Genomic DNA, 13,205 nt, shown 5'->3' with positions numbered 1-13,205 from the left:
GTCTCCATTCATAGATGTCTGGAACTAGAAGTTTCTGGAGAGTCACAGATGCAGTGTCTGCTGTACATCCTGCTAGGTGTCCCGCAGGCGCTGCACACTTCTTGCTACTTAACTACGAAGCCTGTCTTTCTTGTGTTGCCAGCCTCATTTAGTGGCCTTCCCAGCAACTGGGCCTTCCAATCCCCAAACCAGGGAGCTACCCTTAGGAACTTTTCTGAGCCCTCATTCCCTTTTAATTACTGTGTCTAGTTGATTATTCCTCCTAAATACTTCTTTAATCCGGTAGCTCTTGCATTGCAGCATGCATCAGAATCACCGAGAGGGCTTGTGAAACAGTTACTGGGTGCCATCCCGGAGTTCGTGACTCGGAAGGTCTGGAGTGGGGTCTGGGGATCTGCATTTCTGCAAGCTTCCAGGTGCTGCTGCTGGTTCAGGGATCAGGCTTATTGTAAAAACTTGATGTAAAATTTACCCAAAGTGTATAATTCAGTAATTTTTCGTAAGTTGATCATGTGCAACCATCACCATTGATAGTTAATCCCGTTTGTACCTCCACTCCCAGTAAACCTCTAATCTATTTTGTACCCCTATAACTTTTTATTACTTCCAGACATTTCATTTAAATGGAATCCTATAACCTGGATCTTTAAGTCTGATTTCTTTCACTTAACATAATGTTTATAAGGTTCACCATGTTCTAGCACGTATTAATAAATATTTCTTTTATTGCTGAACAGAATTCCATCATGTGGATGTAGGACTACACTTTGAGAATCACGGCTCTGGTTCCACTGCCTACTGTCCTTATTCAGGACCTCACATTCTCTCTCCTGCACAACTGTTTTTCCCACCTCTTGACTGGATTTTCTCTCCTTTTCCCCCATACATCTGTCACACGTCAACCAGCAATGTTTCCAGATGTAAATCTCATGTCACTTGCCTGGTCAGAAGTTCTTCAATATAATCATTGTCCTGTGAGATGAAGCTCTCATTTCTCACCCTGGCAAACTTACTAGAACGCCATCTCTCCAGCTTCAGGTCTTCTCATTCCCTGCCTTGAAATTCGGGGTGCAGTAGCACTGAACTGTTTGTAAATCCTTTCCATCCCCAAACATCATGCTGTTTTCCTGCCCCTCAAGCCCTCAGCTCAAGTGTGCCCTCGACCTGGAATGTCCCTGTGCCTCACTAACACCTACTCATCATTTGAAACTCTTCATAGATGCTTCACTGCTCTCCCAGAGTCCTTCCCTTTGAATCCCAGGTGGGGTTAGCCCCTGCACTTAAGACTTCCATGATCCTCTGTGCCCCTCTCAATTATTTTATTACAACACTGTATTAATCTATTCTCTTGCCCACCAGGCTGTGAGATATTTGTTATTTGCACTGGGATGCTCAGCACCCAGCCCAGTACCTGTACATAGTAGGTGCTTATTACATGTTTCTTGAATAAACACAGATGTGAATGATGGGTGGCTGTCCGGAAGCATTTCTTCTGTCCCCATCTGCTCAGGCCCTGCAACACATACTCTTAAGCAGTTAACATGCTCAGGCCTTTTAAGGCAATCACTAAATCTTTCCACGTGGACAAAATAAAACTATGAAGGCAACAGGCCAAGAGATCCAGGACTTTTTCTTTTTTTTTTTTTTTCCCTTGGCTGCATTGTTTCCTGCTTTGCACTTAGAGAACTCCTTTTGGCCCTAGTGGAAGTTCTGAGGTCAAAGCAGGGCACTGGGAAGATTATTGCCCATAAACTACCTGATGCCAGCAACAGCCAGTTTTCCTCATGGGCTGTAGGACATAGGAGGACCCACTGGGCCGAGCTGACCAGTGTGATAGGTAACACACACAGATGATTCAAGATAATTAGCATCTAACCAAGTGTCCTTAACCGTCCTATCCAGAATGCCTATGATCAGGGTGTGAAAGCTGGCTCCTGTGCAGGTGTGTGCTGCGGGAGCTAGCCCACAGCCGGGTTCAAGGAGTTTGTGTCCTGCCAAAGGATTCCCTTCCCCCTACACCCCTTCTAGCAGATCAAAGGTAACATGCCTGGAAATCATTTCCCTTCTTGGTTTGAGAGTTCTGTGCTTGAAAGCAAAACTACTTGTTTATAAAGAAAGAAAAAAAATGACAGGCAAGACATCTAGGGGCACAGAGGGAGGAAAGGGAGAATCAGAGCATGTTTTAGACTGTAAAGAGCATCTTTCATGTGTATCTAACATCTAGTGAAAGTCTAAATCTGGTAAAGGTTTCCTCTTTAGAAAGACCGTGTTCTTTCAGAGCTAAATTCAGTACTCACTGTCACGTCACTGCCTAAAACCATATTTACGACCATATTTGAAGAATAGATGTTTCTCTCTGTGCCTGTCACTTTGACCACATGCCGAGGCTAGGAGTGGACAGAGTTTTAGGTCCAGGGTGTCTAATTCTTTGCAAAAACAGCATCATTGTTACCACTTCCTGGGTACCTACTCTTTGCTTCATATCTATAATTTTGCTCTACTCAACAAATTGATAAGGTATCTATTATACCCCTTTTATAGATGAGAAAATTAATAGGTTAAATAACTTGCTCATGGTCAAATAGCTAATACTTTTTACTGTGCCTGTTAAAGTTACAGGAATGCTAACAATCATATCATTCTTTGGCTTTTTTGTTTTTTGAAAGAAAAGATTAAAACAAGGCCTGTATATATACTTAGGTTAAAGGATAGTCCCCTCCTCCCCAACCACCTCCCCTTTCTGTCTCTGATGGCAGCCATTTTTTTCCTGCCTTGCAACCACAGACAGATCATGCATCTAACCAATATTCTATCACGTCATTTTATTTTCATAAAACTTATCTTGAGCTTTTTATCTCATTTCACTATCAGATTAGCCCCAATTCCTGCTATTTCTTAATCTTTAGGATTTTTTTTCTAGACTCTACACCCATTTTATTCTTTTCTCATAACTACCCCGTGGATTTTTTGGTTTTTTTTTTTTTACCGTCAGTTTCTTTTGTAAAGTGGAGATAACGACAGCAGATACTCTGTTAACATCTGTAAAGTAGGGCTAGTGATAGCATACATCTCATGGGAGTGTTTTGATGATTAAGGAGACAACAGTGTGTATAAAGTGCTACTGTAGAGCAGGGAGCTGAAAGTCTCCAGTCTTGTCTTTTTAATACTTAGCCTCTAAGCCACATGTGGCAGCTGTTGGCAACATGAGGGGTGTTTGGCCTGAATCGAGACGTGCTGTGGGTATAAAATACACTCTGGATTTTGAAGACGTAGTATGAAAAAATGTAAACTATCTCAACTTTTTTTCTTATTACATATTAAGATAATGTTTTGGCTATATTGGGTTAAATAAAATACATTATTAAAACTAAGTTCGCCTGTTTCCTTTTTAATTTTTTAGTATGGTCACTAGAACATTTTAAGAATGCGGTTCACATTATATTTCTATTGGACAGCACTGGTACATGTGGTTTTCAACTGTATGAGTGACCGTGACCTTTCATCGGCTCCACAGTGTTAATAAGAGGACTTTTCTTCATGGCCCCTCAGGAGGTTTCAGGGCAAACACGTTTCCCTGTGGCAGTAGCCTTGGGCCCCCGGCACAGCCCTGCTTCTGGCCTCTCACCGGCCCTGCCTCAGCTTCCGCAAGGAGGGAAATTTGAGCCAGGAGACATGGCTATCCCTCCATAATTGAGGGGCGCTCACCCCTGGCACCGTGAGGATGTGTGTGTGTGTTCACTGACTTGTTCTCCTTTGAACTGTGTTATAAGGGACAGAGGAAGGAAATAACGTATTTTTAGCATCTAGAAAATTCTGGGGAACTCTGAAAACCTCATTTTAGATACTATTAACTAGGAGTCTGTGCTTCTGACGTCAGTCTGCCCCTACACTAGATGTTTTATCGTGACAGAGTTGTGAAAACTCTATTTTCTGTGACCTAGAAGAGCTTCCCCTCCCGGGTAGTTTTCTTACCGACAGCCAGCTGAGGTAGTGTGCACCCGAGGCGCTCAGCAATTGGGGAGAGGTCTTTTAGTTTGTTCTGCTGTTTTCGTCCCTCTTCACTTACAATTCTTTCCTTCAGCCACTGGTAGCACTAGGGAGACGAAGAGCGTTTAAAGGTTAACGTCTGGTAAGGGCTGGAGGCAAAGATTATTAAGTCCGTAAAATAGGAGAGCCCTCATGATGAATTCCTGAGTCTTCACTAACCTTCATGTTAGTGTCGTGTTACGTAACATGTTAGTAACATGTCACCTTGTACCATGGTGACAAGGATGCCTGTGCTTTTAGGCAAAGAAATGTTCCCCACGGTCTCCTTGTTTCCTGGTTCAACATAGATTGATTTTTGACTAATAGTCCCCATTCAAATCCATCAACATGCACAAAAGTTGTTAGAATCCTGACATATAATCGATTATACGTAGTCTGCTAAGTGGAGGAAATGATGTTTCTCATTGCAATAGCCCAATTTTAGAATGTAGAAAAGAAATGGACGTTTCGCCAAGGTCTCTTATGTTTCCTTTTTGTCAAGAAGGCCAGGTGCCAAGCTTTCTGCGCAAAGAAAGCCATTATCTTACATTCTGTTATAACTATCTTTCTGCCTCTTGCCTTCTATTTACTCCCAGTCTCCTCTTCTCACAGCAGGGCTTTATTATGAGCTCTCTCATCTTCCTAGAAGCAGACAAGGCATAACTGATAGGTACCAAGTACATTTTTAAAATTTTTAAGTGGATAAAGACTATCCCACATGTGAATTACCTTTTGTATAGCGATTGAAACTTAAAAAGGTAAGGAGGCTCAAAACGGGAAACTGTTCTTTAAAACCTGTGAGAAGAGATTGACTCTGATCCGTAGCCTGTAAAAGTGAGCTAATTTCCCCGATAGGAGAAAAATCTTTTACAACTTCTCAATGCCTTACTTTCCAGAAGGTTCTGCTCTTAAGAAATGAGGGACAATAGACTGTTCTATACAAAACTAACACTAAGCAGCAACACCCAAAGGTAAAGAATATTTGTAAGAATGCGTTAGTCTGTTTTAGTGAAAATAACAGCAACCATCCCCCTGTGTGGCAATGTGGACTTTCTCCGCTGCCCGTGTTTGCGAAATAATTGCCACAACAGACCTTTACCTTCCCAAAGGCAATAATGGTCACAGACACGCCACCCACATGATTTCAATAAGACTGCTTGCTTTTGTTTTTGAAGTATTTTTTTCCTCACTGGAAGACAGTATTTCCAAAGAAAAGGGTAACCACATTATGTTTTATTATGATTTTTGGAATAATTTTGCAGATGTAAAAAAGAGAAAGGGCAAGCTGCCCCAGTTCTGTTTGCTTCCTAGATGTCAAAGGCTTACGGTCTGGCTCCTCACTCGAGAGTTTGCTTAGGGAGATGGCCAAGAGGTCTCTCAGTCTCAGCTCTGGGAAACCTCAGCGTCTTCCAGGACGAAGGGCCGCCTGCAGCAGCTCTCCAGAGGGGACAGCTGGTGCCAGTGGTGAGGAGACGGGCACCACCATTGGGGCCCAGGGGCTTCCCTGGCCAGACCCGCGTGCTGGGTCAGAGAGCCCCTGAACTTACTTTTGCTGTCCTCAATGGGAAGACATTACCAATCCTTGCTTTAGTTTCATAACATCTTTCAGGGGACCAGTATCTCTGAGTGTTCATTCAAAGGGGAAAAAAAAGGTTGAAAACCAATAGCCAAATGATTGTTTTTTTTTTTTTTTTTTTTTATCATAACTAGGAGCATTCTTGAGTTTCAGTATATGCCACACGTAAGGAATGATTGTTTTATTTATCACTTACGGAACTCCAGTTTTGAAATCTTTATCGTGTGGAATGCATTTGTACCCTCAGGATTGAGGTACAAGTTTTGTGAGTGTGTGTGTATGTGTGTGTGTGTGTGTGTGGATTGATTCCACCCATGCACACACCCGCACACACAAAATAATCGAGAGGCAGACTTCTAAAAGTAGCAAACATCAAACATTCATTTATTGAGTCACTCTCTCCCTACACTCAAAACACTATAAATCTCGTTGCTTTAATCATTGGAAAACACAAGCAGGCTAGGATTTTTAAAAACTAGACGCATAGTATTTATACTGCTTTCCTCACACTAAAAGAAACAAAAGTGTTTTTGGAAATAAAGAGCTCTAACTGCTTTACAAGTGGGAAAATGTTAGCATAGGGAGGAGATGAGGCTTAATTAAAATATAAATATGGAAGCGAACCAGTGTTTTTTTCTAAGAAGATTGGTGGTGGGTGTGGTTGTGTGCAATAATAAACCCAGTTTGTTGACTAGGCAGCAATCTATGAATCAAAAGCTGAGGCTTTTTCTTCCAACCCTATTCTACTGCTTACCCCAGTGCCGTAGTGATGTGGTTATATGTTGACCTAACTGAATGGGAGGCAAGGATGGGCTTTTTGTTCATCGCAGTCTCCGCAGTCCTGACACAGTGCTTGCCATAGAGGAGGGGCTCAGCCGATAGTACAGTGAGGGAGGAATCTGAGCAACCAGGGCTCCACGGGGTAACACCAGATCTCTCCAATGTTTCAGATCAGGCACAGACACCCCTTCCTCATTCCAGTGCAACTCTGCCGATAGTCCTGTGTGACTCCACAATGCCTGTGGATCGATTCCACGCCGTTTCATAATTCACTCCTTCGCATCTCTAACAAGTCCCCAAGTTACCCTTTGAAGGTGGAGACTGACCCTTCTTCCCCGTATCCTCAGCACTCAGCACAGCCCAGCACTGAGTAGATTGTTTGCCAAAGGGGGAAAAAAAAGAGCTTTTCTTGCAGATTAGTGGGCTGTTACTTTTATACAAAATTCTCTAAATTTTCCAAAAGCCCATTTCTTTGCCATCTCCCAATGCTGTGACCATTTTACAGGTAATGATGGGGGGCCGGGGGGGGGGGGTGATGGGTAGGAGTAATCTGTGGGACTGGCCCTGAAGCCACCAGTTGGCTGTTTGTTAATAATGGATTGAAAGGCAGCAGCTGTAAAGCCATGGACAGAATCAGCCACATGTCATCTCTGGACCTTGTCTAGAATAATTAACATCCAAGATCACTGACTGTTGTCATTAAAACTTCAAAATCTCTGGCTCAAAAGAGCAGCAAAGTCTTTGATATTAAGATTGAAATCTCTAGGTAAAATGCTGAAGCTAAAAAAATTTCCTTTTGAAATTACACCGTGATGTGCACTATCCTTAGTTTCTTTCTTTAAAAAATTTTTTTCATGTTTGAGAGAGGGAGAGAGCACAAATGGGGGAGGGGCAGAGAGAGGGGAGACACAGAATCCAAAGTAGGCTCTAGGCTCTGAGCTGTCAGCACAGAGCCTGACGCAGGACTTGGACTCATGAGCTGTGAGATCATGACCTGAGCTGAAGTCGGATGTTAACTGACTGAGCCACTCAGGCGTCCCAATACTCTCAGTTTCTTAATGTGAACACCTGGAGTATTGGAAGTGCCTCTTTTCCCCCATCTTGACGCACCTAAGTTTGCATGTTCCCATTTTCATTTGACAGAGGGGTATATACCTTTATGATTTTTCTATAAGGCATTTCGCCAGCAACAGGAAAGAGCTGCCCATAAATTTTATTGTACCTTTCATTTCTATTTACAATTTCTATTTAAAAACTACATACCTGGTCTGCTGATCAGACTTTGTTGGTCTTCCCTTATGGCTCATTGCACTCATTCAACAAACACTTATTGAGTACCTATCATGTGCCAGACTCTGTGACGTTACCGGAGTTTCACTGTCCGTCCCAGAGGTATTCACAAATCACTGTCCAGTAACTTGAGAAGTGTTTTGTAGTTGGGGTGTCTCCCTCCGTGACTGCCTCAGAAGCCATGCTTATACTGCCTCCTTGGGGAAAATGCCCCTAACAATGGTGCATAATGTGAGCCGGTCGTAGCACTTTACCCTTTGGGCTGTCATTGGTCTAACAGGTTGGCCCATGACCCAGGCTTGGCCAGTCTTCTCTGAAGTCATAAAGAAAAGATAGATCGCTATTCTCTCATGTTACGTACCTTTACAGATATAAACCTGCAAACACCAGCTTTCCTGCTCCTGGCCTCATAGGGAGGACCCATTTGCAGTAGAAGATGATGCACACATGCAGAGAGAAATAGAGGAGATGGGGAGTCCTGACACTGTACAAGTTTATGGATGGAGTCAACCCTGAGACTGAGACTGTCCCCATCCCGCTCTTCCCAGTGAGTGTCTGTCTGTCCTCCTTCCTTGATTAAATTAGTTTGAATTAAGTTCTGTGGCTTGCAAATGGAGAATTCTGACTCTGTAAGAAGTGTTAATGGGATAATAGAGGAAGATGCGAATGATTCAGTTTTATAAAGTGAGGACAGGCTTCATAGAGGTGAAGAATACCAAGCTTTGTCTTTAGAGATTAGGGCTTCTGCAGCAGAATGAAAAGGAGGGCATTTCTAGGAGCAGAGAACAGTGTGTTTTGGGTGAACAATATAGTAATACAATATAGGGAGAGACAATAGAAGAGTGTGCACAACTTAGATCCCAAGGGTACTTCCTTGGATGCTTTTCTGTTGAATTTGGGTTTTGTCCTATAAGCAATAAGTGGGAAGTGAGTAACAGATTTTAAGCAGAGCTATGACATGGTCAGATTAGTCTTTTATTATTTTATTTTACTTTTTTAAATTTTTATTTACTTTCAGTGAGAGACAGAGAGCAAGTGGAGGAGGGGCAGAGAGAGAGGGAGACAGAAACCCAAGCAGGCTCTGCACTGATAGGGCAATGTGGGGCTCAAACTCGCAAACCGCGAGATCATGATGTGAATCGAAATCAAGAGTCAGATGCTTAACTGACTGAGCCACCCAGGCGCCCCAGATTAGTCTTTTAGAAAGATAATTGGTCACCGTGATGGGCAGTTGGCAAAAGGGGAAAAAAAATCAGAGAGTGTAGATAGGAGGTTACTGCAGCAAAATAGGTAAGAAATGACAATCTGAACAAGGGCTGTGCAGGGAATGGGCCATAGAAAGTCAGGATGTGACCTGGAGGAGTGGGTGCCCCACTGGACAAGAGAAGGGAGGGAGAAGAGTCTGACATAACCCTTGGCTTCTGACTGGGACGGCCAGATGGAGGGTGGAGGCACTGCTACTACGAAGGAAGGTCAGGTTCTAGGGGCGGGGGTGAGGGAGTGAGGGGAGACAATAGATTCCACTAGGCATGACTAATGCCCATGGGAGATGTCTAACAGACGTGAAGAAGTAGGAGTATACAGCTCAGCAGTGGAGACAGAGCTGATGACAAAAGATCTAGAAGTCATTGTTAGAGCATTGGGCCAGATGCAGCCTCCAGAAAACCCCTGGGTAATACTGCTTTCTAAAAGACCCCTAGATAGGTTTTGTTCTCACTGTGTTAATTTACCTTCAAATACAAGTTCAGTACTTACAACGGCAAGAAATATCAGTGTCTATTTTATTGGTATGACTTACAATAGCTGATGTGAAACGCCAGCCATTCTATTTGGGGTGGGGGGAGGTGAAAGTTGCTCACTGACTTATCTACTTGCCTAGTGCTCTATCTTTATTTTCTTTATTTTTAATTTTTTTTGCTTCAGTTACTCTATTCAAGTGGCCTTTCTAAGCGCACATATAGCACTACGGAAAACACTCAGGCTAATGATTTAGGAAGCCTTGAGAGTCTGGAGCTCTAAAGAAGCTTCTTTGGGATCAGATAGATGCCTTTCACCTGTTGAAAGCCTTTCACATTTATTGTTAAGGATGTTTCAATAGATGTTGGCTTTATCAACGTCAACAATAGAAATAGTTTTCTGAGTTGCTTTTGGACTTAGCCATCTTCAAGTACTTCGTCTCTCTTTTTATTATTTATTTATTTAATTTCTTCTTTTGTTGGGTTTTTTGTTTTTCTTTTTTTTTAGCTGTTTGTAAGCTTTTCCCAAACAATGATGGAGGTCAACCAATCAACACTCCAAATACAGTGTAGCTACTTCTTCCTTCATTAAAAACCTGGGTTTGCAGGGAAACAAAAATGTCTCAGGGGGAGATAAACCGAGAGCCAAGAGACCCGGGTTCTAGTATAAACTCTCTCTGACTTTGTGCTCTTAGATTGTTATCTGACCTCTGTGCTGGCTCAGTTTCTACATCTGAAAAGGTTTACCATCTTGTATGGCATATGTGGAAGTACTTTGAGTGTTTTAAAACGTCTCTGAAAGAATGTAAGACAACATGCCTATCCACTACTGATCAAGAGTCATCTGTATCCATTCACATTTGTGCGGATAAAAGGAGATGAGTAAAGACAGCCCTGGGCGTGGCACATAGTAGGTGCTCAGTAAAATCGCACTTTTCAGTGCTTCCCTTCCATCTTCACTCATTCCTCACCATTTTTGTTTCATACCTTCCCTAAGATGCTTTTAGTCTTTCCTTGCTAATATATTTAAACTTGGTTCAGAACAATCTGCAGTTTTCAGAAGCAAGACCACAATTAATATTCTAGGATAATTACATCTTGTGACAATGCTAAGCTAGGAACAGCCCTGTCACCATGCTTTAGGAGATATTTATAGTGTATTATTTTAGAGAACAAACTAGCTAATAGGTCAACTGTAACAAGCAGAAAGGAGAGCGGGAGACGCAGAACCTTGAGACTGTTCTGATTAGCGAAGCACATAGTGGTCCCAGACAATTGATTACAGGGTTGGTGGTTTGAGCCTGACTTGAGCTGTTCCCCTGCTAACTTTGGAGGCAAGAGGCAGTGTCAGACTTCTGCTTTCTCTTAGGGGCCTTTGGTGTGTCAGTTTTAAAAATGTCTTTATTCTCTCTCCATTGACATTACCATTTGTGATTCTAATGTTATTATACATTGTCTCAAGTTTTTAAAAACAGACATGTTAATGATAATAATAATAATGAGGGATGCATGGAGTACTCTACAATGAATTAATCATCCAGATATTCTGAATGGAGGTAATTTTATGTCACTGATGTTGAATACCTTTATGCTTCAGAGAAGAATTTAAACTGTAAGACTCAGTGGCCAGTTGACCCTGTGAAAATACCAGCCTTGAGCCTGAGTGTCAGATCCTTGCTTGGCTATGCATTGGCTTCCCAAAGTCTCCCTCCTTAACCTGCCCCCCCCCTCACCCCCCACCCCACACAGTAAACAACATCAACCAACCTCAGGCCATACTCAGCTACAATTGGTCAGGCCCAACTGTTTGGTCAAATAAAGTAAAAATAGATCCTCTTATAAAGAAAAGGGATTTTACATTTCATCAGTTTCAAAGCAGGAATGAAATGCCTTCTTTAACCTAAGAATAACAGCTAGGGATTTGATCCCCCGTAAGTGCAACCAGGTCATTGGGCATTTCCTCCTCGTCCCCAGAGAATTTTCTGTGCTGACAGATTCTGAACGCCTGACTGACGTCCAGCCAGGAGCAGAGGCCTCCCCGGGGCTCAGGAGAGCCTGCCTAAAGACAGTGGCCCGGCCGGCCGAGGCCGCGCTATGCCTGAGCCAGGAAGCCACAGGCTGCTGCCGAGCTGCTGTGTTCAGCCTTCTTCCCTCTCTCCCATCCCCAGACTCTCTTTCTAGAAGTGGAGGAAAGTACCTTCAGCGAAGCCCTAGAACTTTCAGGCACTCCATTTCCGTATTTTCCTGAGATGATTCCACAGGCAAGTGGAGACCACGTCATTGCTCCAACTCCTGCAGAAGAAGGAAACTGAATATGGTGCTTGTGCAAACTGAGACCAAAAGTGTGGGAGTACTTAAACAGGACTTGGGTAGTTATAGGAAAACAGCTAGTCAGATAAGTCAGTATACTTCTTTCCATTACATTTTAGTTATTTACAAGTTGTGCTTCATTTTAAAATTTCTTTTAATGTTTATTTATTTTTGAGAGGGAGAGAGAGAGGAACAGGGCCTGAGCAGGGGAGGGGGAGAGAGTGAGGGAGGCACAATCTGAACCAGGCTCCGGGCTCTGAGCTCTCAGTACAGAGTCCAGTGCGGGGCTCAAACCCATGCACCATGAGATCATGGCCTGAGCCGAAGTGGGACGCTTAACTGACTGGGCCACCCAGGCGCCCCGGTCGTGCTTCATTTTTATAAACCAGTTGAACACATCCTGTCAGTTGTAGGGAGCAGGCCTTGTCTTCAGGCCAAACAAGCCTGAAACTGTGGTTCATTCATAATTTCCTGATGTCCAAAATTGACGTCTCTTTTTATACTCAGAGACAAGCACTATGACTTGCACAGGAGGATGCTTCAGTGCTTCTCTGGTCCACTCTGCGCGAATAGTGCCTGGTACATAGAAGCCCCGTGCCTGCTGCATGTTGGACACACAGCAAGTGCCAGCAATTGTAACTGTTATTGCTGTTGAATTTTGTATTCTTTTTTTTCCCCTCAGCCAGTACTTTTCCTGCTCTATAGTTTAGGAACCTCTATTTTTTAGGAAGAAAGTTATCTCTGAACGGTGTTTTCATAAATAAGTCTGGACACGGCTTATTCATATTTTTCTGATAATCCAAAATTCTTATGTATATGTTGCATATATATTTCTTTCTTTGAAATTATGACATCTACCTTCATAGATACGCAGTGCTAGGCTTGTCAGGTATTCTAGAACTCCCCGTGTCTAACTTCTAACAGGCACGGAGTTGAAGATTTAGATGTATATATCCATAATTTTTTTTTTTTTTTTTTTTTTGGAAAGGCAGTTATAATCTACTCAAAGATGCCTGCCTTGACTAGAGAAGCACCCTACGAAAAAATGAGTTCATTCCTTGTTTCTGCCCTTCTTTCTATACGCAGTTTTTGGAACACCTACAGAGTACAGCTTATACGCCAGTCACAATTTACAACTGATTGGATTTCATCAGTAATACCCTATAGACCACCCTTTAGGGACTTCCGATGTCTTTACAGTCTCTGAAATGGAGAGTTCTTACAATCTCTATGTTAATTAGGAACATTAAGGAAAGCATTTCAGTAATACTTTTTTTCCAGATCACTGATACTTCTATTGTTAAAAATAATCAGTAAATTTGATTGTGAAGATTACCTATTTTATGGTAGAGCTCTGGTAGCTGAACCTCCACTTTCTCTCTCTGAAAAAGATGATACTCAGCTTGTTCACAGACCGGTGGGATCATATTGAACTGCCTTGCTACAGAATAGGCTTCCTGGGGAGAAATAAGATTGCAGCTGAATTG

The 13,205-nt window shown here is 42.6% G+C and overlaps 1 protein-coding gene across 5 annotated transcripts in view; it reads right to left on the bottom strand.

Annotated features, from left to right (window-relative positions):
• KCNAB1 (potassium voltage-gated channel subfamily A regulatory beta subunit 1) overlaps nt 1–13,205 on the bottom strand; it is a 415,847-nt gene that overhangs the window by 7,844 nt on the left and 394,798 nt on the right. For all 5 annotated transcript variants that reach the window (XM_025912884.2, XM_025912881.2, XM_025912882.2 and 2 more), the window contains 3 exons: nt 13,055–13,175; nt 11,606–11,700; nt 3,973–4,093 (listed from right to left, as the gene is read on the bottom strand). In XM_025912884.2, coding sequence (XP_025768669.2) covers nt 3,973–4,093; nt 11,606–11,700; nt 13,055–13,175 — 337 coding nt within the window. The remainder of the gene's footprint in view (nt 1–3,972; nt 4,094–11,605; nt 11,701–13,054; nt 13,176–13,205) is intronic.

This window comes from Puma concolor, chromosome C2, assembly GCF_028749965.1.
Source record: "Puma concolor isolate L17-30 chromosome C2, mPumCon1.1.hap2, whole genome shotgun sequence".
Classification (NCBI taxonomy): Eukaryota; Metazoa; Chordata; class Mammalia; order Carnivora; family Felidae; genus Puma; species Puma concolor.
This window is presented reverse-complemented; position numbering and strand designations above follow the sequence as displayed.